The 25,664-nt window shown below is 48.8% G+C and overlaps 2 protein-coding genes and 2 non-coding genes across 10 annotated transcripts in view; 1 reads left to right on the forward strand and 3 right to left on the reverse strand.

Moving 5' to 3' along the window:
• Positions 1–10: 10 nt before the first annotated feature.
• TSR1 (TSR1 ribosome maturation factor) lies at positions 11–11,634 on the reverse strand. Its single transcript, XM_004594044.4, has 14 exons — positions 11,450–11,634; positions 11,175–11,278; positions 10,439–10,658; positions 10,195–10,329; positions 9,394–9,818; positions 8,533–8,692; positions 6,888–7,045; positions 5,549–5,751; positions 4,696–4,858; positions 3,306–3,416; positions 2,505–2,637; positions 1,079–1,195; positions 505–720; positions 11–378 (listed from the first exon to the last, which is right to left on the reverse strand). Exons 1-14 carry the CDS (start codon positions 11,544–11,546, stop codon positions 200–202), a joined length of 2,421 nt encoding a protein of 806 aa, XP_004594101.2. The 5' UTR covers positions 11,547–11,634; the 3' UTR covers positions 11–199.
• LOC118759729 (small nucleolar RNA SNORD91 family) lies at positions 2,287–2,382 on the reverse strand. The gene has a single exon (XR_004996382.2). It is a non-coding gene; the product is annotated as a small nucleolar RNA SNORD91 family (small nucleolar RNA).
• Positions 3,125–3,215, reverse strand: LOC118759730 (small nucleolar RNA SNORD91 family). The gene has a single exon (XR_004996383.1). It is a non-coding gene; the product is annotated as a small nucleolar RNA SNORD91 family (small nucleolar RNA).
• An 837-nt stretch (positions 11,635–12,471) lies between the features above and the next one.
• Positions 12,472–25,664, forward strand: part of SGSM2 (small G protein signaling modulator 2) — a 33,600-nt gene continuing 20,407 nt past the window's right edge. For 2 of the 7 annotated variants that reach the window (XR_009246936.1, XM_058675974.1), the window contains exons 1-2: positions 12,484–12,915; positions 18,167–18,242. Coding sequence is in view for 5 of the 7 variants with exons in the window: in XM_058675974.1 (XP_058531957.1) it covers positions 12,859–12,915; positions 18,167–18,242 (133 nt within the window). In the remaining 2 variants the exon portion in view is untranslated. Of the gene's footprint in view, positions 12,916–18,166; positions 18,243–25,664 lie in introns of all 7 variants that reach the window. The other 5 variants (XR_009246937.1, XM_058675976.1, XM_058675975.1 and 2 more) reach the window with 5 other exon arrangements.

Genomic DNA, 25,664 nt, shown 5'->3' on the forward strand with positions numbered 1-25,664 from the left:
CAATTCCAACGAAGAGAAGAAACATCAGTAGGATTTAATTGTTTGTCCAAGTAGTAGGAGAAAAACTTTGTACTTAACTGAAACTCCTGCCAAAGCCAAAACAGTCTTTTGTAAACCATCCAGTTAAATTAGAAACAATAAAATGCCCAGGCACAGCACAGGGTCCTGCACCTACAGTGACAGAAGCCCAGGGAGTCCATTATTCAGCATCCATTTCAAGTTCTGGTGACGAAATCTCACTTTTTACCCAAGGCACTGGTTCTGGTACATATGGATCATAAGTCCACTTGGGGAAAACTCGTTTATAGAGATTCATCAATACTGTATCTTGGGATTTTAGTTTCCCATCAAAACTACACTTCATGTGGCCATGAGTACCTAGGAAGAAAACAGAGCAAGTTAGTAAAATTAAATGTGGGAAATTTTAAAGCAATGAACTCCTAATCCAAGCCATTCGGTAACATGGGAAATTTAGACAAGGTCCCAAATCCCATATTCTCATACCTAAAGGTTCCTTGATGTGTCCCCTCCGGCCCCACTTTGTTCTCAGTTCCACTGGTTTAAACCACAGCACATCCTCTCTGTTGAAGAACATGTAACGCACTACTGCCGACTTAGTGAATATTTTAAAAGGATGGCCACTCAGAACAACTCTCTTGATGACCATTCTGTCTGGATCCACTGACATCAGATGGCCTGTGGCAATGAGGTTGTGCATTCCTAAGACGCGAAAGCAAAGCAGCTGTTGAGTTTATGCTTCCAATTCTTTTACACATCTATGCAAAATGTCCTTGAAGGAATCTTGGTAACAATGTACTAGGCTGGCCAAGAGTAAAAAGTGTGGGCTAAGTAGCACTCTGAGAAGCCTCCTGCTATGAGTTAACATTTTCAGCCAAGATGAAAACCCAGCTTGTCATTCTCTACATTAGACCCACTGTGAGGTGGGAAGTAGTATATGTTGAAAATTATTGTTACACTTTCTTAACATTATTTGGTTCTCAACTTAAACATAAGAGGCAAATTAAATCCTATTAAGGACCTTACCAGGAGTCAGTTCACTTCTGTGAACTCAACTTACCGTTACTTTTCTGTTTGAAGAGCAGCACAGATGCAGGAGGAAAAGTGATGGGCGCGTACACAGTTACCACTAGGGCCACCTCAGCGGTCAGGAATCTCTGAAATTTATGCTTATCCGCTGCCATAATACAGAAATTTTTGGTTAGAAAATAACAAAGACATTTTGAGAAAAGCCATAGGTAATCAATCCAGATAGCTATGAAAAGCCCGGATTACTGCAACTCCGAAGCCTAAGGCAGGTTGTGCCTCCGCCCTACTAGATCTAAAAAAATCTGTCTTGCACCAATAAAAATAATCTCCAGCTCGGGTTCCCTACTCCAGCATCCTACTAACCCGGCCCTTTGGACGCAGTGGTGATGGCTCAAACAATGGGGATCTTGCTACCCACCTGGGGACACTGGGACAGGATTCCTGCTTTTGGCCCCCTGCCACTGCAGGCACTTTGGGAACTGAATCAGCAAATGGGAGTTTTCTGTCTTGTCTCACAGTCAAATAAATTAATTTTAAAAATAAAAAGTTGTGTGTTCAAATAAACCTTTGTTGACAAAAACAAGCAATGATCAGACTGGCCCGAGGCCAGTTTGTTCATCCCTAATCTTGACATTATCTGGAGCTTCAATTTTACCTTCAACATAACCTTCCACCATTCCTGCCAAATTAATCTTTTAAAAGAGCATAGCTGCAAAGGAAAAAAAAATCAGTACTTCCACCATTACTAAGGGTCAAGTAAGTCACCAATGTGCTAAGGTAATATTCAGAAGGCCCTGGTCCCATGTCACTGCTCTCCAAACTCACCCAGGCTCAGTATCTCAAATCCCACAGCTCCCTGGCTTTGCCCAACTGTGACCACACCCAGCTCCATTCCTTCACCCATGCTCCTACTAACACATCGCACACAAGGGCACCCAACAAATTGATACTCCCTTTTTATAAAGCTGCCAGCTGTGATTCTAAACCTATACTGGATGAGGCCGATGTTGTGGATCAGCACATTAAGCCTCCACCTACAGCACTGGCACCCCCTTTGATCCCCTACTAATGGCCTGGGAAAGCTCCTAGCTCCTGGCTTCAAACAGGCCCAGCTCTCGCCATTGTGGCCATTTGAGGATTCAGTGGACAGAAGATCTTTCTGTCTCTTTTCTCTTTCTCATGCTGCCTTTAAGGAAAAACAAACAAATAATAAAAAAAAAAACCTGGAATGTATACTCATGGCAGAGAAGCCTCAGCAGCAATACAAAGATTGCATCACTGAGATGCATCAGACAGGTTCAGACATTTTGAATAAAAACATCATTGGCTCCTAAGCCAGAGTACTTAAAACACCTCAAACCTAGAGACCTAATTATTATGATCATACTGCTCCCACCCCAAGTCAATGTCCCCTAGTGTAAGATGGACAAGAACCCAGGAGCTTCCCAACTGCTGACCTGCAGTGTGCTGAGAGAATAAAGGCGACGCGCGGAAGCGCCTGAACCCACAGTGGAAGATGAGCTCCTCCTTGGCTTTCACAGGCTCGGTGTCACCAGAGGTCCGCCTCACCACCATGTTCAACACTGACATCTGAGGACCAGGTAAGGAAAACAGCACTTCACAGTCTGCAAATACAACAGCTTGGCCTGCAAAAAGGCAAAGCGCACCAGCAGACAGCTCGATTCACTCTTGGGAATGTTAGTACAAATTCAGGTGGATTACAGGTGATGGCACAGTCTCCCTTTACCTCCACCAACAAAAGGTATTCCAGCCAAGCTCCAGCTGGCTACAGCTTGAACGCACTCCTCTAGGCTCACTTTTTGCATCCAACAGAAGAGAGCTGGACATCAGCCACAAAACAGGTGGCCTTCAAGTTAATCACTGACCCACTCACCTCACCGTCACAAGCATTCACAAGCCTGTTCTTCCACTGTCACCCTTATCCACACAGACCAAAGGCCAGGGCCAGGGATGGCACAGAACCCCAACACACACCACCATTGGCCAAGAACTCTGTACATCGGCAATACCTTTAGTTTTTCGGCTGCCAGCCCTGTACGTCTAACCTGAAAAACTATCTCAGAGAAGTCTCAGAACCACAGATGGCATCACTGAGATGCTTCAGACAGGTTCAGACATGTAGGGTAAACCCATCATTGACTTCTCTCTTCAATGCCTCTTCATAAAGAATACAATGTTTCCAGCGACATGAGCAAACAAAACCAGATTTTTAGACTTTTCAGAACAGGCTGGCTTACCTTCTGCTCATGAGGGAGTAAAGAAAAGGCAACCATGGGTGCTCCTTGCCGGAAAGACTCTACCACAGACACGGGGACGTCTGCAACATGGACTGTGACATACCAACCAACCTACAAGACAAAGGCAGTAGACACTAGTGAGTTACCTGTCAAGTCACAACAATGACAATCAACTTCCCAAATTCAGCTCTCAGACTTCCTCAAAACACAACTCTCACCCTTCAAGATTGTCTTGCCATTACCCAGATGAGCACCTGGCATGATAGCCTGGTGGCTCAATCATCACCTTGCATGTGCCAGGATCTCATATGGGTGCCAGTTCATATCACACCTGCTCCACTTCCCATCCAGCTCCCTGCTTGTGGCCTGGGAAAGCAGTCGAGGACGGCCCAAAGCTTTGGGACCCCGCACCCGCGTGGGAGACCCGGAAGAGGTTCCAGGTTCCTGGCATCGGATTGGCGCAGCACCGACCCGTTGCGGCTCACTTGGGGAGTGAATCATCGGACGGAAGATCTTCCTCTCTGTCTCTCCTCCTCTCTCTGTATATCTGACTTTGTAATTAAAAAAAAAAAAAGATCTTCCATCCACTGGTTTACTCCTCAAGTGGCCACAACAGCCAGGGCTGAGCCAAGCCAAAGCCAGGAGCTAGGCACTTCTTCCGAGTCTTCTGTGTAGGCGCAGGGTCCCAAAGCTTTGGGCCATCCTCAACTGCTTTCCCAGGCCACAAGCAGGGAGCTGGATGGGAAGTGGAGCTGCCGGGATTAGAACCGGCACCCATATGGGATCCCGAGGCATTCAAGGCGAGGACTTTAGCCGCTAGGCCACGCCACCGGGCCCGATGGAAGATCTTTGTTTCTCCTCTCTGTAAATCTGATTTTCTGGGCTCAGCACAGTAGCCTAGTACACACACCAGGATCCCATATGGGGTGCTGGTTCGTATCCCAGCTGCCCCACTTCCCATCCAGCTCCCTGCTTGTGGCCTGGGAAAGTCGTCGAGGACGGCACAAAGCCTTGAGTCCTTGCACCCATGCATGGGAGACCCAGAAGAAGCTCCTGGCTCCTAGCTTTGGATCAGCACAGCTCTAGCCGTTGCAGCCACTTGGAGAGTGAAACAGTGGACTGAAGATCTTTATCTCTCTCTCTCTGTATATCTGCCTTTCCAATTAAAACAAATCTTTAAAAAATAATAATAATTAAATAAAGTTATCTAGATGAAATCAGCAGGTGTCATCTGATACTTTGTTCCCTGTATTGCTCTTGCAGAGTACTCAGTACTCCTTTACTTCAGCTATGGGCAACAATTGGATCTTCATTCTCAGGCCAAGAGGAGGAGTAGGGAGCACCAAAGCAAATGAAAGCAACTTTCAGGACAGACACGGAAAGTAGGTACCTCAGCTCCGTCAACCTCCTTTTCATCAATCTCTTTAAAGATGCCTTTCCTAGTATTAGTAAAGTTCTGAAACTGAAAGATCCGAGCATAATCTTGAGGAAGGTTTTCCTTAGGATCCCATGGAGATGTCCGGAAGCTCTTAAGTCCTCTGTATTTTTGAAATCTAGAATACAGAAGAATTAAAGAAATTAGCAGTTAAACGGCACTCCAGATGGCTGCATCTGCATCCTGGAGTGCCTGGGGCCGAGTTGGCAGGTGATGGCTCAAGTTAGGTCCCTGCCACCTACACAGGACACCCAGGTGGACTTTCAGGATGCTGGCATTTCCTGACCACCCAAACCTAGCTATTACAGGTATTTGGGGAGTCTATCAGTGCGTGGAGAACCCATTTGCTTCTCTGACTTGTCTCCTGTCAAGGAACAGACTCGGTAACCTGACAAGGATGAAAATAGCCTTTCTATTCTAATTTTCAGTGAAAATTTTCTGGCTTTAATGAGACTTGGCCCCCGAGGAAACCTGATCATGGATACCTTCACACGTTCCCTGTTACTGTTCCAAGCAACCCAGAAACCTCCAAATGTTATATATACATCAACAAGAGGAACTATCTGCTAATTAACCTCAGTACTTCTTCATCAAGCTCCTCTAACGGTCTACACCCTAATTCTATACATTACCGTTTCCAATATGTATGTAGCAGTTTACAATATAAAATGTTTTCTTCTGCATCACATTGACATTTGGAGCCATGTAAATTTTGTTTTTATTTGTTTTTTGCTTTTATTTTTTTTTATTCTGAGCCATGTAAATTTTAAATAAAACCGCTTGACTGAATTTAGGCTTCTGAACAAACCGTATTCTGGCAGCCACATCACGGGGCGTGTCCACTTCGTCTGGAAACATCTCTTCCATTCGTTCCTGTTTATATTTCTCCAGCATTTTCTCCTCAGCCTCTTCATCTACTTTCTCATCATACAGATCATCACGCACAGAGTCCTCCCCTATAGTCATAGTTTCACATTCTTCTTGTTCATCTTCCACTTCACTACCCTCACCCTATAGAATAAAGAGGTAGTTATTTCAAGAGGGAAAAAAAATTCCAAAACCTGCATCTGTCTCTACCTCAAAGTCCACTAAGCTAAGAAAATTTAACAGGTACTTGGTCCCAATCAATGGGGGCTGACTATGATATCCCATGAGCACTAGTTGGAGTCCCAGCTATTTGCCTTCTAATCCAGCTCCGTTAGGATGCCTGGGAAAGCAGTGAGTTCTTGGGCCCATGCACTCAGATGGGATACCCAGAAGAAGCTCCTGGCTTCAGACTAGCCTAGCACCAGCCATTGAGCCCATTTGGGGAGTGAACCATAGGACGCAGGAACTCTCTCTCTCATTTCCCTATAACTCTGCCTCTCAATAAAAACAAATCTTTTACATATATATACGTACGTCCAATGGAACCTAAATTATAAAACATAAGTCTTACTCCTAGTACCCAGAGAGGCCGGTTTTTTTGTTGTTTGTTTCTTTTGCAAAGATTTTATTTGAAAGACAGAATTACAGGGAGAAGAGAAAAAGATACCAAGACCTTCCACCGGATGCTTCACTCCCCAAATGGCTACAATAGCTGGGGTAGGGCCAGGCCAAATCAGGAGAATGGAACTCTATCCAAATCTCCCACAGGCATAGCAACAGCCCAAGAACCTGAGCCGTCTTCACTGCTTTCCTAACCACATCAACAAGGAGCTGCACTGGAAATAGGACAGATGAGACTGGCACCCAGAAGGGATGTTGATGTTATAGGTGGTAATTTAATCCACTGTGCCTCAATGCCAGCTCCAAGAGGCAAGAAATTGAACCTATACACCCCTCAAGTCAGGATTGCCATTTGCCTTACATTTGAAGTTATATATAGAAGTAGTTTAAGGACCCTCTTTTTTTTTTTTTTTTTTTTTTTTTTGAGGTTTATCTACTTATTGGAAAAGCAGATACAGAGTCAGAGATGCTCCAGTTATTGATTAACTTCCCAAATGAGTCACAAGAATTCAAGTACTGCTACTTTCCAGCTGCATTAGGAGGGAGCTACATCAGAATTGGAGTAGTTAGGACTTGAACCCACAATCTGCCATGAGTGTCCTCTGTGGTGGCCTAACTCACTATGCCCACAACGCTGGCTCCAGGGCCCATTTGCTTACTTGAGATTCCTCTTCCATATAATCCTCAGGTTCTACATCATCATATTCATCTCCCTCACCACCACTGCCACCGTCTTCATCCAAAATCCATTCAGCTTGGTAACTAGATGTTCCTTTGGGGACTTTCTTCACCACTTTGGAACTTTCCTTCAAGAAATCTGTAAAAGTCCAAAAGAATCAAGAAAACTATGCACCTCCTTTTCCCTATCACTTTAGGTATTTTCACCTAGCTAAGATGCTCAATAACCCTGCTAAGAATCCCTAACAGACATGATTAGAAAAGACTACTTCCCAATTTAATCTGGCTGCAATACTTTACACAGCTAGATACATACCTTGTTATACACAACTTATTATAAAACATGATAGGGTAGGCATTGCGCACTGGGTTGAGATGCAATCTGGGGGCCCAGAATGGTGGTCAGGCCTAGTAGTTAAATCCTCTCCTTGCACACTCTAGAGCCCCATATGGATGCTGGTTCGCGTCCCAGATTCTCCACTTCCCATCCAGCTCCCTGCTGTGGCCTAGGAAAGCAGTCGAGGACAGCCCAAAGTTTTGGGACCCTGTACCCGCGTGGGAGACCCAGAGGAAGCTCCTGGCTCCTAGCTTTGGTTCGGCTTGGTTCCAACCGTTGTGGCCACTTGGGGAGTGAAACAGTGGATGGAAGATCTTTCTCTCTCTCTTTCCCTTCTTCTGTAAATCTGCCTTTCCAATAAAATAAATAAAACTTTTTTTTTTTAAATTGCAAAACCAGATATACAGAGGAGGAGCGATAGAGAGGAAGATCATACATCCGATGATTCACTCTCCAAGTGACCACAATGGCCAGTGCTGCACCAGTCCGAAGCCACAATTCCCAGGCTACAAAGCAGGGAGTTAGATGGTAAGCAGGGCTGCCAGGATTAGAATCAGTGCCTATATGGGATCCCAGCATGCTCAAGGTGAGGACTTTATTTTTTTTTAAGATCTGCTTATTTTTATTGGAAATTCAAATATGCATTGAGGAGGAGAGACGGAGAGGAAGATCTTCCATCCGATGATTCACTCCCCAAATGACCGCAATGGCTGGAGCTGAGCCAATCTGAAACCAGGAGCCAGGAGCTTCTTCCGGGTCTCCCATGCGGGGGCAGGGCCCCAAGGCTTTGGGCCGTCCTCGACTGCTTTCCCAGGCCACAAGTAGGAAGCTGATGGGAAGCGGGGCCACCGGGATTAGAACCGGTACCCATATGGGATCCCGGTGCATGCAAGGGGAGGACCTTAAGCACCACACTATCGCGTTGGGCCCCATGGTGAGGACTTTAGCTGCTAGGCTGCTGTACCGGGCCCAAAATAAATTAATTAAAAAAAAAAAAAAGGATGCTGCTTGGTATACCTATTTGGCATACTGGGAATGCTGGCTTGAGTCCTGAGGAGTGAACTAGCAGTTGGAAGATTGATCTGTCATTTTGCCTTTCAAATACATAAAAATAAATAAATTAACATTAAAAATGAGCAAACATACAGCCTTCACGGATGAGGGAACGTGCTTTCAAGTACACACATTCATCCATATTCCACTCTGTCCTCGGTGATCTTCACACGAGCTGCTAGACAAAACCCACAATTCTACATCACACAGGAAACAACAACCCTGCCAATACTCACCATCTGCTTCCCTTAGCTCCTCCTCAGTAGGCCAGGTTTGCTCTCCCTCCATTGGATCTGGGATAACCTCTGTTTGCAAAGATTCCTGTTTTTCAGGGTCAGCCTTCATCAGGACCTTAATGTCTTCTTCCATATTGGTCACAGCATCCCCAGCACAGACCTGAAAACCGATCTGATGGTCAAACATGAACCCCAAACCCACACAATAACCAGAAACAACAGTCCTCACGGAGAAGATGGATGGAAACAGAAAGCCATAGTTTGCCACCATTTTCCCAATGGCTGTTTGCCGGTACTTTAAATCTGTGCCTCTGCCGGCTCCCGAGGCCCTCCTTAATCTGGTTCCACTCCTACTTATTGATTACGTACCTCACTCCCATGAAGTTCATGTCTTTAGAGTTCCAATAGAAACCCTCTGATGGTTCTCTGTGCCTCGTTTTCACACTGTTTCTACTTCTAATACAGTCTTTCATCCCTTCAACTCATAAATCTTTCTCAGCACCTGGCTCAAATCTGAGGCTTAGGAATGTGTGTTCTTGGCTTCCATGGCATATCTGTAATTCGGATGCTCTCACACTCCATAGTTCACAGGTGTTTTCCTGACCCGGTTAAATTCTCTGAGGAAAGCAACCACACCTTGTGTCTTTTATAAGTTCATACTCAGTTGAAGTGCAGAATAAACACAAGACTTTTTAGTGTAGATAAGTAGATAGTATCTAGACTATTGCCATACTCCAAACTAGTAACCCCCCACTGGCTTAAGAGTGCAGGCCACCATCTCTGTGAATGTATTTCCATTCCGTGCCAAAAATCTACAGCCATACAAATCTACAGCCCATAGTTTTAAGAACGTCATCTTACCTCCATTGCCATGCCTGTATGCTTCTGGGATTTAACCACTCTAGTATTCAAAGGATAAGGGTCCATGGGGGCATCTATCTGCTTCATCTGAAAATCACCATGTCCAACAATGTGCAGCAAGCTATTCACGTTCAGAGCCTGCCCACGAACATAGCCTGAGAGCTTCAAGGTGCCCACGATGCTATTCTCTTCATTAGCCACAAAATCAACAGTGTGAGCCAACAGGTAGGCCCGCCGATCTCGAAAAGCGAGGTGCCGTTGCTTTTGGTTAGCCAGCTGCCTCAGCAGCATCCCAGCCTCCTGCTGAGTGTCCAACTGGAGGAGTCTGTCATCCGGAAAGCACTTCTCCACCACTTTACTTAGCTTCTTTCTGGCATCTGTTTGTCTTTTCGGTGGGAGGCCAGATACTCCCTGGATAGCTAAGGCTGCCAGCCAAAGAGAAAGCGATTAATGACCTACTGATTCCCTACAGGAAAAGGCCCTGTAATGCAAACAACCTAATAGTGCAACTATGAGTTCAGAGACTACTGGGAAAACCCATACTCAGCTACCCTACAGAAATGTCACACTGGAACCAAACTTTTTCTTCTTCTGGTCAACAGATACCCAGAGATCTTTTTTTCTTAAAACTTTAATAATTTAAGAAAATGGATAAGTTTAAACCACATCTGTACATTCTACCACCAGCTAAATAAAACCTATCAATATCCCCATGCCAGAGATAGTGCATAATCTATTACAGGTACACAATAAGTGTCAATTCATCCCCTTCCTTCCCTAGCATCCATTAATCCAACTCACCATAAGTGGGGAGGCCCTGAGCAAAGAGGCAAGAAAGACAGTAATCCCCAGTGCTGTCCCAGCCTTCTAGAGGATCAAGGAGGAAGAGGATGGTGTCAGCTACTTTAGCCAAATCTAACACAGCATGCAGATCCCCTGGAGAGAGAAAACAGTAAGAGGTGATTGGCACCGGCATGTAATGTTCAAAAAATAGTGCCACTACTCAAACATTAGATTAAAAAAAAAAAAAAATCAGGTACCCTACCTGGCCTTGCAGATGTGAAAAACCATCGGTGTCTCAGCTGGGGGCAGAGCAGCACAAAGCTCTGGGTGTTGTCGCACCCTTTCAAGTGCACAGTACCAGCCTCCCGGTCCTGGAGCAGCCGAAAGGCCTCGGACAAGGAGACCCTGCTGTGCAGGGGAACCACCAGGACCTGGTGAGGGGGGCCATCTCTGCTGCCCAGGTGCCTCTTCTCTGCCAGAACCTGGTAATACAACCATCAGGGACTAGTTCCACCCCAGCACTTTGCACCAGTTATCACACCTCCCAATGCACACACAAACTCACCCCCACCCATCCCACCCTAAACCCATAGGTATATCCCAGGAAAAGACGGAAGCTTCAACCAAAACACACTGCAGCACCAGTCCAGGCCTGAGCACCCAACCTGTCCTCTAAGGGCCTTCTGGGTCCTTCCCTCACTTCCCTGGAACATCGGTTCTAGTTCAAGGCCTAGAAGGACATTGTTTCAAGCCCAGCCTTGTGGCAAAGCAAGTCACGGGAAAGCAGTGGAAAGTGGCCCACCTGCTTGGACTTCTACCACCCAAGCGGGAGACCTGGATGGAGCTTCTGGCTGGCCCAACCCTGGCTTTGCACCCCCCTCCCCTTTGAGTAAATCAGCAGATGGAAGATCTCTGTCATTCCCTTCCTCTGTAACTCTGCCTTTCAAATATCTTTCTTCTTTTGTAAATGAGCATCATTTCCCAGCCCGCCTTCTCACCGCCTCCTTCTTCTGCTTTCGGAGCTGGCTGGCGCGATGCCTTTGATCCACTCGGCTGAGCTCTTTCCTCACCTTCTTGCACACGGTTTTCACTCCCAGACGGCCTAAGGGGGGCAGATCAGAAGGGGTTGGCGAGCTCTGCGCCCGAAAAAAGGCAACCAAGAATCCCGCTCGGCGCCCCCTCTCAGAGGCCTCCCGCGCCCGGGACCGGCTCCGGCAGAGGAAAGCAGCAAACACCGGCTAAAAACTTCCTCCTCCTAACCACGTCTCCTCACCCTTGTTGTCCCGCTGTGCGGACCCGCGGCCCCGATGCCGCCCGCCTTTATGCGCTTTATTCTGCTGCTTGAGAGGCCCGGCGCGGTGAGCCGCCATGCCGCCGTTCACGTGGGCCCTGGCCGCGCTGCTTCCGGTGGAGCGTTTCCGGGCTGCTCCAAGGGGTTGGGCCGGGGGCGGACCGGGGAGCGGACCAGGGCGGACCGGAGGGCGGACCGGGGATGGGCCAGGCCTCCCGCGGCCTTCCCTCAGCGTGTTCTTCACCCACCCGAGGCTGAACCCGCGCTCCACCAAGGCGGCTGCGGACACCTTCCCGGCGCCGCAGTCTGCGCCGACAGCAAAACGGAGCCCGTAACCGGTCGCTGCGAGTGCTCTCGGTTCAGACGAGGAGGGGCTGTTCTGCTCCCCCTTATTTTCAGTTTTTGCGCCATCACGTAGGAAAATGAATGAAGAGTCCTGTGGCGCGGGGGAAGGCCGAAGCCCCTCCTTTCGCGAATTTCCAAGGCGCGCCGCTCCTCAGTTTGCTACAGCAGATGTTCACCACTTTGAGCTGGCCTCCTCTCCCTCACGTCCGTTCAAGTTGCGGCGCTGCTCTCGCCCTCACTCGCTGCGAGCAAGCCTCCCACGGTCCCCGTTGTTTCAGCCCACGCCCCCCTCAACCTCCCATACAATGCCTAAAGGGGCCATCCCTGCCAGCCATGGCGACCCCGAAGGGGACACTGCAAGCTGAACATGACCCTGGCACACCCTGAGGCTCTGGGGAGGTGGGAGGCCGCGGGTCACAAGCTTTGCAACTGTGGGTACAGGGGCCAAACGCCCTCCCACCCGACCCTACCAGCTCCCCGTTCTTTCCCTCTCGTCGAAGCCCGGGGGACCCGCAGGAGGAGAGAGGCCATCAATAGCTCAAGCCACTGCCCACTCTCGGTCCCCACCGCCGGCGGCGGCGCAGTGCGGGACTGACTGAGGACAGCTCACAATGCGGGTTCGCGCCCTCGGGGCGGGAGCAGGCGCGTTGCCATGGCAGCAGCCCCCGTGGCAAGCTCCCGGGCCTGCCGCCCCCAGACACGCAGCCTCCTCTGGTCCAGACCCTCCCTGCCCGCCCCCCCACACACACACACGCACACACCCGCTCCACTCCCGTGACTGTGAGCAAACCGCTGCCCCCGCCCCACACCGCCGCCGGGGCTGTGGGAAGGGGCGGGCCTGCCGCCTGACGTCTGTGCGGGGCTCGGAAGATGGCTGCGGAGCCTGGCACCGGGCAGTGGCGGCGGCGGCGGCGGGCGGGGAGCGCGGCGGGCAGGGACACCGCCTTCCGTGTGGGGCGCTGAGCCGCGAGGCGCGGAGGCGGCGAGGGCACGCGCGGGGGGCTTGAGGGGCCGCTCGGCGGCGCCTCCCCGCCAGCCACCGCACCATGGGCAGCGCGGAGGATGCAGTCAAAGAGAAACTGCTGTGGAACGTGAAAAAGGAGGTAAAGTGGGGGGAGAGGATCGCGGAGGGGGCAGGGACTTCGCGGGGGGGGGGTGGTCTCGCGCCCCGGTCCCGGGGGTTGCACGCATCCGAACTCAACCTCCGGCGCAGGTGCCTGCGGGCAGGGCCTGGACCCCCGCAAAGGTGGGGTTCTGGGGCCCCTGGGGGCTTCAGCCCCTCTGGCACATCTGGGGACCAGCGCCCCTCGCCTGGAGGGGCCGAGCTCAGCTCCGAAGCTTGTTTGCTTCGTGGTCCCGCGGGTCTCCGCCCTGTGACGGCAGCAGGGCTTGGAGACCGAGGCTGGAGGAGGGATGGTGGCGATTTCTGGAGAACCCCAGCTGCCCATTCATTGCCCGCGCCTCCGGGGAGGGGGCGGGGCCCCACGCGGCGTTTGCGGGGGTTCTCAGCTCCCCTCGTCCGACGCCCCCTTCCCGCATCACTCTGGCAACTGAGTCGTGGCTGCCAAAGGGTCCCACACGCCTCTCCACGCCCACCTCCTTATTGTATTTTTTCTTGAGGATTTTTTTTACACTCTATGTATTTATTGTCTTTCTGAGGGAAACCCCAACATCAGAAAGAAAGCTGCTTCTTTCCACTAACCCCTTTGCGTTGACTCTGCCCAGATGCCCATTTGGGTTTCAGTGGGGATGGGGGTGCGGGAGGCCCATCTGAATGACTCACCAGGGTTTGAGAGCTTTCCTGAAGAATAGAGTAGAATGAATGGAACGCCTTCCCCACACGTGCCTCTGGGACTGTCATCTGCCAGATGTGTCAAGTCCATGAGGCAGGAAACCTGTTTTGCCCACAGTATCCCTGCAGGCCTGTAGTGACCACTAAATAAATCTTATGATCTGGGACTGCCGGGCCTGGTGGGAAAGCATAAATGTTGGCATAGAGTGAACCTAGTAAGTTGCTTTATTTCTCTGAGTCTCCATTCCGACATTTCTACAATGGTTATAGGACTATCTACCTCATGTGTAAGAGGTAACACTGTTGGGTGGGTCCATTTTGCCTACTCTTAGAATTTCACAATTGGGAAAGACATTAGACTCTTATAAAAATAACAATAATAATAATTCCTGGAAAGCTTGAGATGATTCCCTTTGGTAAACCAAGACCCAGCTGCCATGCGCTAACATTTGTTGCCTTTCCTCTCTTTGGCCAAGCACGCATACGCCATTAGAACTGTGCCCTCTCCATCCTGTGTGAGAAGCTTCGTTCTGCCTTCTCTGTGAAATAGCCAGGGATCCATCAAGTCAGTGTTTCAGTTGCAACTCTGGGCTCCCCAAGGAAAAGGAAAATCTCAGTGAGTGTCCTCAGGAAGAACGCGGTGTACTGATGGAGACCCCAGAGGGAGGGAGGAGACAAGCAGAAAACGAGCAATGCCCAGACTGTGGGCAGATATGCTGCGGTTTCCAGGGAGCTCCACAGCTGGGAGTCCGTTGAGGATGGGGAGGTGGATTTTTTTTTAAGTTTTATTTATTTTTATTTGAAAGTCAGATTTACAAAGAGAAGGAGAAACAGAAAGATCTGTCTGCTGGTTCACTCCTCAAGTGACCACAATGGCCGAACTGACCCGATCCAAAGCTAGGAGCCAGGAGTTTCTTCTGGGTCTCCCACGTGGGTGCAGGGTGGTTTTGGGCCATCCTCAGCTGCTTTCCCAGGCCACAAGCAGGGAGCTGGAAGAAAGTATAGCAGCCAGGACAAGAACCAGCGCCCATATGGGGTCCTGGCGCATGCAAGGAGAGGACTTTAGCTACTAGGCTACTGCCAGGCCAGATGGTGGATTTTTTTTTTTTTTTAAGATTTATTTATTTTTATTACAAAGTCAGCTATACAGAGAGGAAGATCTTCTGTCTGATGATTCACTCCCCAAGTGACCGCAACGGCCGGTGCTGTGCCGATCCGGAGCCAGGAGCCAGGAACTTCCTCCAGGTCTCCCATATGAGTGCAGGGTCCCAAAGCTTTGGGCCATCCCCTACTGCTTTCCCAGGCCACAAGCAGGGAGCTGGATGGGAAGTGGAGCTGCCGGGATCAGAACCGGCACCCATATGGGATCCCGGGGCATTCAAGGCTAGGCCACGCCGCCAGGCCCCAGGAGGTGGATTTTTAAGAAGCCGCTGCTTTTCCTCCAGTACTGAGAAGGCTATCTGAACCACTCTGAGAATGATTCCTGAGGGAGAATGGAGACGGAAGTACCACAAGTGGGCACCTTACCTGACAGGGCTGTCCTGCTCTGAACTCGGCATATTCCCCGCCTCCCCCGCCTAACCTTCCCCGTCAGTGCATTGATTGCCAAAGAAACATATCCTTTCCTGCCCCACAGAAAAGACAATGGGCCTTTCAGGAAAGACCTCTGGTTGAATTCCAGGTGCACAGGTAGTTCCCCCGCCCCACTGTCCTTGCAGCCGGCTGCAGATGCCTGCAGGTGTTTTCTTGTGACACTATGGCTCCCACTGAGAAGGGATCTGGGAAGTATTGACTAGTCTGGATTACGTGAATTGGTCTGGCTTGATCCAGTTGCACTGACTTCTACCCATGAGCATTTTCCAGCGGGGAGGAGAACTTCTTCCTCAGAATTCTAACTGTATGTCCTGCTGATGGTCATCCTCGGTGAGGGTATCCGAGCGGGGACAGCCTCAGGATTCTGCCTGCCTGCTCCGTCTAGGGCTGCCTTTCTCTGTAAGGTTTCACCTTGGAGTTGAAATTCATGCAACATTCTCATCTTCAGTAGTAGTTTTGGTGTCCAGGAAGTTTTCCCCCAGGACATCAGCTGGGTTTGGCTGCAGTATTGAGAGCAACTGAAACCTCCTACAGTGCTGTGGAGAGTGCAAATTGGTATAATCACTTTGGAGAGCAGTTTGGCAATATCCAGCCAAGCAAACCGTATGCATCAGAAATTCCCTGCCTAGATTAAAAAAAAAAATATATATATATATGGCAATATGTTCACTCAAAGACATGTTCCAAAGTCCAGAGCCACAAACTAACAGCCCCAAACTAGAAACTACCCAAATGGCAGTTAGACGAGATGTGTGAAGAGTGGGCAATTGATAACTATGCACAACCTGAACACATCTTACAGTCACATTGGTGAGCACAAGAAACCAGGCAGCAAACATAACACACTGAGGAAGTTCACCTAGAAAAAACATAAAACCCCATGAAGCAAATCTCTGGTGTGGCAAGTTAGGATAGTGTACGCCTGAGGTGGGACTAGTGGCTGGAAGAGAATCTGACGCCATGCTTTGGGTTGCTGTCCATGTGTTCTGTTTCCACTCTAGATGCAGATTTCCTAGGAGTGTTCTGTGTGTGAAAAACTCCAATCCTGAGTATTTATAAGCATTCTGCTGTATGTCCACTGTGCAATAGCAGTAAACACTTTAAAAAGTGTGTTTTAAAAAGTGCTTTTTAGGGCCCGGCGGCGTGGCCTAGCGGCTGAAGTCCTTGCTTTGAACACACCCCGGGATCCCATATGGGCGCCGGTTCTAGTCCCAGCAGCTCCACTTCCCATCCAGCTCCCTGCTTGTGGTCTGGGAAAGCAGTCGAGGACGGCCCAAAGCTTTGGGACCCTGCACCCATGTGGAAGACCCGGAAGAGGTTCCTGGTTTCCGGCTTCAGATCGGCGCAGCACCGGCCGTTGCGGTCACTTGGGGAGTGAATCATCGAACGGAAGATCTTCCTCTCTGTCTCTCCTCTTCTCTGTATATCTGACTTTGTAATAAAAATAAATAAATCTTTTTTAAAAAGTACTTTTTAAAAATATTTATGTAGTTTTATTTATTTATTTACTTTTTTATTGGAAAGTCAGATATACAAAGAGAAGGAGAGACAGAGAGGAAGATCTTCTATCTGCTGCTTCACTCTCCAAGTGGCTGCAACAGCCAGAGCTGAGCTGATCCAAAGCCCAGAGCCAGGAGCCTCTCAGATCTCCCACATGGGTGCAGGGTCCCAAGACTTTGGCCCGTCCTTGACTGCTTTTCCAGACCACAAGCAGGGAGCTGGATGGGAAGCGGAGCCTCCGGGATATAAACCAGTATCCATATGGGATCCTGGTGTGTGCAAGGTGAGGACTTTAGCAGCTAGGCTACCACGCTGGGCACTAAAAGTGCTTTTTTGGAGCCTGCATTGTGGCAGAGGGAGTAAAGCTGCTGCCTGCAACATTGCTGGTTATAGTCCCGGCTGCTTCACTTCCAATCCAACTCCCTGATAAAATGCCCAGGAAAGCAGTAGAAAATGCTCCAAATGCTTGGTCCCCTGAACCCACATTGGAGACCCAGAAGAAGCCCCTGGCACATAGCTTCAGTCAGGCACAGCCTTTAACCAATAGGTGGACGATTCTGTCTGTCTCTCTTTCTCTGTAATTCTACCTTCCAAGTGAAAAAAAATTTTTTTAAAAGTAAAAATACACTGTTGCTTTCTAAAAGAAAAACATGACTACCCACCTGACATAGTATTCGGAAGTCATTCTGTCCTAATAGAAAATCAAACAGGGCCAGGGTGCTAGCTCAACTGGCTAATCCCCCACCTCCAGGCATCAGCTTCCTATATGGGCTCTGGCTCATGTTCTGGCCACTACACTTCCCATCCACCTCTCTGCTTGTGGCCTGGGACAACAGCGGAGGATGACCCAAAGACTTGGGACCCCGCACCCACGTGGGAGATCCGGAAGAGATTCCTGGCTCCTGGCTTAGAATCAGCTCAGCTCTGGCTGTTGTGGCCATTTGGGTAGTAAGCCAGTGGATGGAAGATCTTTCTGTCTCTCCTTCTCTCTATATATCTACCTTTCCAATAAATATAAGTAATCGTCTAAAAAGAAGAAACCCAAACATCTACTTTGTAGAACCTAGACAGCGAGCTAGGCTCATGAGCACGTGTCCCTAGGCAGGAATGGGGCTGCCTGGAACCCCAGAAAAGGGAGAAGAAAGGGGTAACAAGGCTTTTTAGACACAAGCAGTACTGAAACAGTGTGTACTGAAGGATCCTGTCCCTCCCCTTAGAGGAGCAGCCAGCATCCTTTTCCTGACTGTCCAGGCATGGTACTTTCACTTGCAGTACAACCTCTGCCCTGGTTTGTGTTAGTGGAGTATTGGCATCTTTTTTTTTTTTTTTTCCTGGTTTCCTCCCCAAAAAGCTCAGAACAAGCCATGCTGGAGAAATTTCACTTCTGTACGTCTCCCACTGTTATAACCTCCGCAAATAAGCACCCAGATGAGGCTGGCAGATCCTGTACCTATGCTGTTTGTCTGCAGGTGAAGCAGATCATGGAGGAGGCCGTCACCAGGAAGTTCGTGCACGAGGACAGCAGCCACATCATTGCCCTGTGTGGTGAGTAAGAGGTGGCAGGAGGCAGGTCTAGAACTGGAAACACTACCGTGAACCCCCCCAAAAAAGACTTATTGTCAGGCTTCCTACCCTGATCTACTGAATAAGGACCTTTAGAGTCTAAGAATCTATACCGGTTAATTTCCCTAGGGAAATAGTCTCTCTCTCTCTCTCTCTCTCTCTTTCTTTCTCTCTCCAATATGCACCAGAGTCATCTAAAGGGCTTGTCGAAATGCTTGTTTCAAAAAAAAAAAAAAGAAAGAAAGAAAGAAAGAAAGAAAAAGGAAGGAAAGAAAGAGAGAGAGAAATAAATGAAATGAAATGAAATGCTGGTTTCTGGGTTCCAGCCCTTGAATTTCTGGTTCCAGTAGATCAGGGATGGGTCTGAGAATCTGGGTTTCTACCAAATTCACAAATGAGACTGGTGCTGCTAATCTGGGAATCACACTCAGAGAGAACAAAAGGCCGGGTGATGTGGGTTCAGGAGTCACTTTCTGATTTATCTTCCTTTAACTCTGGGGAGAGGTTGGTTCTTTTGGGATGCTTGGGTCTCTTTTGCTTTTTTGGGAAATCCGACCTGTGTTTCCTCCAGCATGCTAACTCTCTAAGCACTTGGGCTAGGTATAAAAGAATATGGACTCGGTCTAGAAGGGAACCCAGCCTTCCAAGGAGGAAGTTTGTAGTAAAGCATTACTTCTTCCTCAACATTCAGAGTGTTCTCCGATTTTCTGGAATTTGACCTTCCTCCAAGACCTCTGAAGTGTTGTCATCGCTTCTTTGATCTCTGAAGATAAGGGAATGGATACTTGACTGCGGAGTGGGGAGATAGCCACTCTTCCCGTCCATCTGACCACAGACTCTCCCAGAGTGTTCCCCAGGTGCCAGGCACTGTGTTCCTTATAGAGAAATGGCAGTGACGATAAGGACAGAGGTCCTGCCCAGGAAGTTACCTTCTGTGGGGGTGGGCAAAGTAAACAGACAAATACGCGCGTAATAGCAGGTGCTAAAGCAGAGAGATGTGGGAGAGTGAATGGGGGGGATGCTACTAGTGGAGCGCCCTGAGATTGGACTGTGGCCTTTGCATTTCCGAGCTCTGCTTGCTTCTCAAGGCCTCGTGGACAGCAAGCTCTGGTGGTTATTGTTGCTTGAAGCACAGATCTCTCCCATTTGCTCATTCACCCCCAAAATGCCTGCCGCAGCTGGAGCTGGACCAGGCTAAAGCCAGGGGCTGGCAGGGGTCAGAGTACTTGAGCCATCACCTGCTTCCTCTCAGGGTGGCCAGTAGCAGGAAGCTGGGACCAGGAGCAGAGCCAGGACCTGAGCCCAGGCAATGCAGTTATGCCAAATGCCAACCAAATGCCTGGCCCAGGGACAAGTTTTTAAATTATTTTACCCTCAGGGATTCCCATCTGAGGAGTGTTTGTGAGGATGAAGGTGATAAACATGAGTACTCCTCACCTAGAAAGAGCTCAGAAAATGACTTTGTTTCCTTCTCCTTTGAAGCAGAAGCTAGGTTTACAAGAAAATTTCCCACCCTTTCTCTTCCGAGTAAGTCTCCCTAGTTCTCTGAGATGATATAAGGTTTCCCAAGTTTACAAGGAACAACCCAATCAGCCTTTCTTGGCAGGGGAAAAAAAAACAAAACATGCCAGCATTGGTGCTGCAGCACCCCAGGACAGTCTTTTAAGCCACTGCTAATGATGCCACCATCCCATATCAGTCTGCCCTTCTAACACCCAGGTACTCTGCTTCTGATCCAACCTCCCACTAATACACGTGAGAGAATGGCGAATGATCGCCCATGTGCTTGGGCCCCTGCCACCCTGTGGGAGACCAAGATGGAATTCTTGGCTCCTGGTTTCAGCCTGGTCCAGCGCTGGCTGTTTTTGTGGCCATTTGAGAAATGAACCAGTAGATGAAGACCCTTTCTCTGGCTCTCCCTCTCTCTGTTGCTCTGCTTTGCAAATAAATAAGTAAATATTTACCACACACACACACACACACACGCAAAAAGTATACTAATCTGATGAGTAGTATGACTTTTTTTTTTCTGCTGGTACTGCATTTCTTTAAGGTCAGGCCTTCTATGATGGCCCAGTTGTGCATGGCATAGTGCTAGGCTTTGTCAAAGCACACACACCGCAGGGCACAGTTGCTGAAGGAAATGTGGGTGAAAAAAAGAGTTGCCAGCAGTGTCCACCTAGCAGTTAGGTTGGAAATCTAAGACCTATGCAGACCTATTCAAAAGGGAGGCCTGTGTTTTCTAGAAATGGGTGTTTAGTGGCTGGGTGAATCTCAATTAGAGCTCAAAATAGTGTTGTGTTAGATTTATGTTACTATAACAAAATACCCAGGCGTCCTAACTAGTAAAGGGACAAGTTTTAGCTGGGTTCAGTTTTGGGGGCTCATTGTCCCAGATGAGGCAAGCCCCAGTGTTCGGCCCCTACTGGGGATGTTCTTTTTGGCAGGGTTCCAAGGCAATGCAGAACATTATATGGTAAGAGGGAGCACGTGTCCTTACAAAACCACCAGGATTTAATCATGGGGCTCTACTCCAATGACCCAGTCCAATCCAGTCACCTCCTAAAACCCCACTTTTTCCCACACCATCACTGGATTAAGTTCTCATCCTCTTAGTGCCGTTAGCATAGGACTTTGGACTTTAAGGACCAAAGTTTAACACATGGGCTCTTGGGGGACATTCAACGTCCAAACTGACAGACAAACCCTAGTGCCTTTTGTGCTGCCTGGAAGCCATGTCCATGTATTACACGGTAGAATCATAGTCAGGGATTTTTACATAGAAAGGGGAAGAAGATTAGATAAATTAAAAAAAAAAAAAGATTTACTTATTCATGTGAAAGGCAGTTATAAAGATAAATGGGGAGAGAGAAATTATCCACTTGCTGATTTACTACTGTCCAAATGGCCACAACAGCTGGGGCTGCGGCCAGGCCAAAGCCAGGACTCTGGAGCTTTTATAGATATTACATGTAGGTTAGGAATCTAAGCAACTGGGCTGCTGCTGCTTGCCCAGGCACATTAGCAGGAAGGTGGATTGGAAACGGAACAGCCAGGTCTCAAACCAGTGTCTACATGGGATGGCAGTCCCAAGACTAGATAGATATTGATTAGAATATCATCCTACTGGCTTTGTGGAGATTCAGATGTGGGAGTCTCCCTCATTCCCTGGAAAAATACTCAGAAATGCCTTTTTAGTCTGAAGTTGATTCAGATTTGTGTTAGTTCTTGCTGTCGCCCTAGCGGCGTCTGAATTTCAGCTTTGTTCTGGAGAAAGTGGGAATGCAGAGGAAATACCGCAGCTCAGGAGCAGGTGGATGAACCATGGAGGGGCCTTGTTTCCTAGAGCTTCAGGGGAGGCTGGGCTCCACGCTGTTCCTTTGTTGTTGGCAGGAGAGCACTTGGGATGACAGAGGAGAGACAGGCCTAGGTAGGATGCGCTTCTGTGAGCTTCTTCAGAATACAGACATGGAGAAGCCTCGAGATGGAACCCAAGACCCCCTGACCACGGACGATGGGGAGGGGACAGACACCCCTCCTCTTAGTAACTGGGGTAGGAATGGGGCTCCCCACAATGCTGAAAAAGGTACGTGCGTGGAGTGTTTGCTGAAACCCGTCTGTCCAGAAACTTTCCTGTGAGGAAGCTGAGCTGGCAAACCTGACTGGCAGGGGTTCTACCATAGAGCACAGCTGCAGTGCAGCAGCTGCCCCCAAACCCAAGGCCAGGTCAGCTCCTGGGTGGCTGCTGCGCCCCCATCCCCAGGGTACCTGCTGGTGAAGTGTGTTGCTTACAAGATGGGCTCAACTGCCACTGTTTTTTTGTTTGCTTTGTTTTTTCTTTAAAATGTGTTAAGTTTGCATTGTGCTCCATAATATAGTCTTTAAATCTCATTGTCATGTGAGGGCCTGCTATTGAGTCTCATTAATGCCCCTGCCTTCCCTGTGCCACCACTGGTAGACTACCATCATCCTCTACCCTAGAGGGCAGTTAAACAGTAAGTTGTCCTATGTTTTGCCTTTGGACTTTGTATCTGAAAGTTATTCCTTTGCTGAAAGAGGGCACAGTTGTTCCCTTGCCGTCAAGGGATCTGAGATCATTTAGTACCAACCCATGGGCCTGCCCTCCCCTCTGACGCCATTCTGGCACAGTATTTCTATTTACTCTTTTCTGATTGGAGACTGAGGTAGGATTTTAGTCTTTGGTGGCTAGAACAGGTTTCCTCGGGCTCCGCAGAGAGACCTGTGGCCTGGCAGAGCAGGTTCTCAGACTCAGTAATGCCACTCCCGCCTCAGTGACCTCCCCACTTCTGACAGAAGCCTGGGGGCAGGGCCCAGGCCCGGATGGGCCAGCCCTGACTTGGTCACCAGGCTCCCTGCATGTTGTGTGCAGGTGGATCAACCTGTGGGTTGCTTCAGGCTGAGGATGAGCTGTAATGGGAGGCAGGAGATGAGTCTGTGGAGCTGGGAATGACATTGGGCTTTATTAACAAGCTTCCTGTTGCTAAGCAGCTTTCATTAGCTGGGAAGGTCTGCCCTGCAGTGAGCTCCTTTGGGGAATGGCAAGGGGATGCTAATGAGCTGGGAGCAGGGAGCAAAGCAGGTGCTAGGAAGGCTTGGGTCCCACCTGGGATTTCACAGCCAGAGATATTTCAGCACCTTCTGTGATTCAGGCTCCAGGCGCTTTTCAGCCCATCTCTTTTCAGAAAAAAAAAAAAAAAAAAAAAAAAAGGGATTCCTTCTGCCCACCTACACAGAGTGAACAGCTCATTCGCAGGCTACCTGACTTCTGCCTTCCATTCAGAAATGATTGAATAGGAAGAACCTCTAGAACGGATTTCCTCACTCTCTCCTGGGGTGTGGCTGAGGGCACACGGTGGCAGTCTACAGCTGGGACTCAGGAGTCAGACCTTGGATCTCATTAGGCATGTGACCCTGGTCTGTCACTTGTCACTGATCTCCCAGAAATCAGCGTAAAGACTAGAAGAGCAATGCAGATAACGCACGCAGCATGATGCAGGGTGTGCGATAGGTGTTTATCCAGGTTCAACTTTATTCTATATATATATATATTTATTATTTATTTAGTATATATTAGAAAGGCAGAATTACCAAGAAGAGCAGGAGAGAGAGAATTCTTGCATCCTCTTGTTCACCCACCAAAATGATTGTAGTGGCTAGAGCTGGGCCAATCTAAAGCCAGGGGCCTGGAGCTTTTTCCGGGCCTTTCATGTTGGTGCAGGGTGCCCAAGGACTTGGGTTGTATTGCTGCCTTCCTAGACACTAGTACCATATGGGATGCTGGCATGTCAGGCAGAAGTTTAACGTACAGTGCCATGGCACTGACTCCTATTTTGCTCATTTTTTCAAATCTGCTTTCAGGGCTGGTATTGTGGCATAGCAGGTAAAGCTGCCACCTGTGATGCTGGCATCCCATATGGGTACTGGGTTGAGCCCCAGCTGCTCCATTTCTGATCCAGCTCCCTGCTAATGGCCTGGGAAAGGCAGCTAAAATGACCCAAGTGCTTGGGCTCTTGTCTTCCATATGGGAGATCTGGATGAAGTTCTGGGCCCCTGTTGCAGCCATCTGGGGAGTAAATCAGGGATAGACATCTCTGTTTCTTCCCCTTTCTTTGTAACTGCCTTTCAAATAAGAAACGGTCTTTAAAAGATTGTTTTTATTTATTTGGAAGGCAAATGACAGGGACAGACTTTTTATCCACTTGTTTGCTCCCCAAATTTGCACAATAACTGGGGCTAAACCAGGCGCAAGCTAGAAACCGGGCTCTCAAAGTCTCCCATATGGATGGCAGCTACTCCAGTACTGAATACTGCCATCTCCAAGGGCATGCAGTAGCAGGAAGCTGGACTAGAAGCAGGGGCAAGACCCAGACAGGAACTCTGATGTGAGTTGTAGGTATCCCAAACATTGCTATTGAATACAGGGATTCCAAGCAACAGCTTACCCCCTGTGTCACCATGTCAATCCCCTATTTTTTTTCTTTTCCTTTAAAGTTACCTTTTGCCCTTCCCCATAAAGTCTCCTCAAACCTCTGGGATCCTGTTGCAAGTTGCAAGTATCTAGACAAATAGGGAAATGAGAACTGTGGGAAGGACCTCAATCAGAAAACCCCATGGTATTGAGGAGTTACTATTTTGTAGGTGCAATAAAGACACTTGTCTATGCGAAGGCTTCTTCTCTTCGGGAGGGTGTTTAACCTAGCCAGAAAAGCGCACGCACCTGATTTTGACACTGGACTCTGGCTCTGAACTCCAGCTTCCCACTAATAGAGACCCTGGGAGGCAGTGGCAATGGCTTAACTAGTTCAGTTTCTGACACCCAGGTGGGAGACCTGAATTGAGATCCTGGTTCCTAACCAGCTGTTGTGGGAATTTGGGAAGTAAACTCTATCTCAAATAAATAGAAAATCAAGAATGACTTAAAGCTCCTTTAAGGCATAGTATATGAACTATCTTCAGTTAATCTGTAATATCTAAAATATGTTCCAGAATAACCCAGGGATAAGAAAAAAACTGGTTCCAAATGGAACAACTGGACAACTTGATTGCTTTTTTGTTGTTTTTTTTGTTTTGTCAAGATTCACTGAGGGCACAGTACAGTGGCCTAGTGGCTAAAGTTCTTGCCTTGGATGCCCCGGGATCCCATAAGCGTGCTGGTTCTAATCCCGGTGGCCCCACTTCCCATCCAGCTCCCTGCTTGTGGCCTGGGAATGCAGTGGAGGAGAGCCCAAAGCCTTGGTACCCTACACCCATGTGGGAGACCTGGAGGAAGTTCCTGGCTTTGGATTGGCACAGCACCGACCATTGTGGTCACTTGGAGAGTGAATCATGGGACGGAAGATCTTCTTCTCTGTCTCTCCTCCTCTCTGTATATCTGACTTTGCAATAAAAATAAATAAATCTTAAAAAAAAAAAAAAAAGATTCACTTGAAAGGCAGAATTACAGAGAGAAATAGAAACAGAGAGAGAACCTTCCATCCACTGGTTCAATCCCTAAATGGCGCCAATAGCCAGAGTAGCCCAGGCCAAAGCCAGGAACCAAGAGTCACCCCACATCCACTGAGAGCCCTAGAACCTGCTCTCCACAACTGCAGCTGAAGCACAAAGAGGTTTAGTGATTTTCCCAAAGTCCAACAGCTCCCAAGGAGGAGAGCCACTGTGGAGCCCACATCTGTCTGGCTACTAACTCTGTGCTGCTCAGAGCTTGCCGTGCCTTGAGACCCACCTGTAAGTACAGACCAGGGGACTGCCCTGCTGGCTGTCGAGGAGAACCTGCTCTGGAGATCCCACGGTGGACCTCCAGTGTCCAGAGACATGCTGGTGGTAGACAGTGGGTCCCTTGCCGAAATGGGTGAGTGCACTCACACCTCTGCCCACCACACAGGA

This window comes from Ochotona princeps, chromosome 17, assembly GCF_030435755.1.
Source record: "Ochotona princeps isolate mOchPri1 chromosome 17, mOchPri1.hap1, whole genome shotgun sequence".
Classification (NCBI taxonomy): Eukaryota; Metazoa; Chordata; class Mammalia; order Lagomorpha; family Ochotonidae; genus Ochotona; species Ochotona princeps.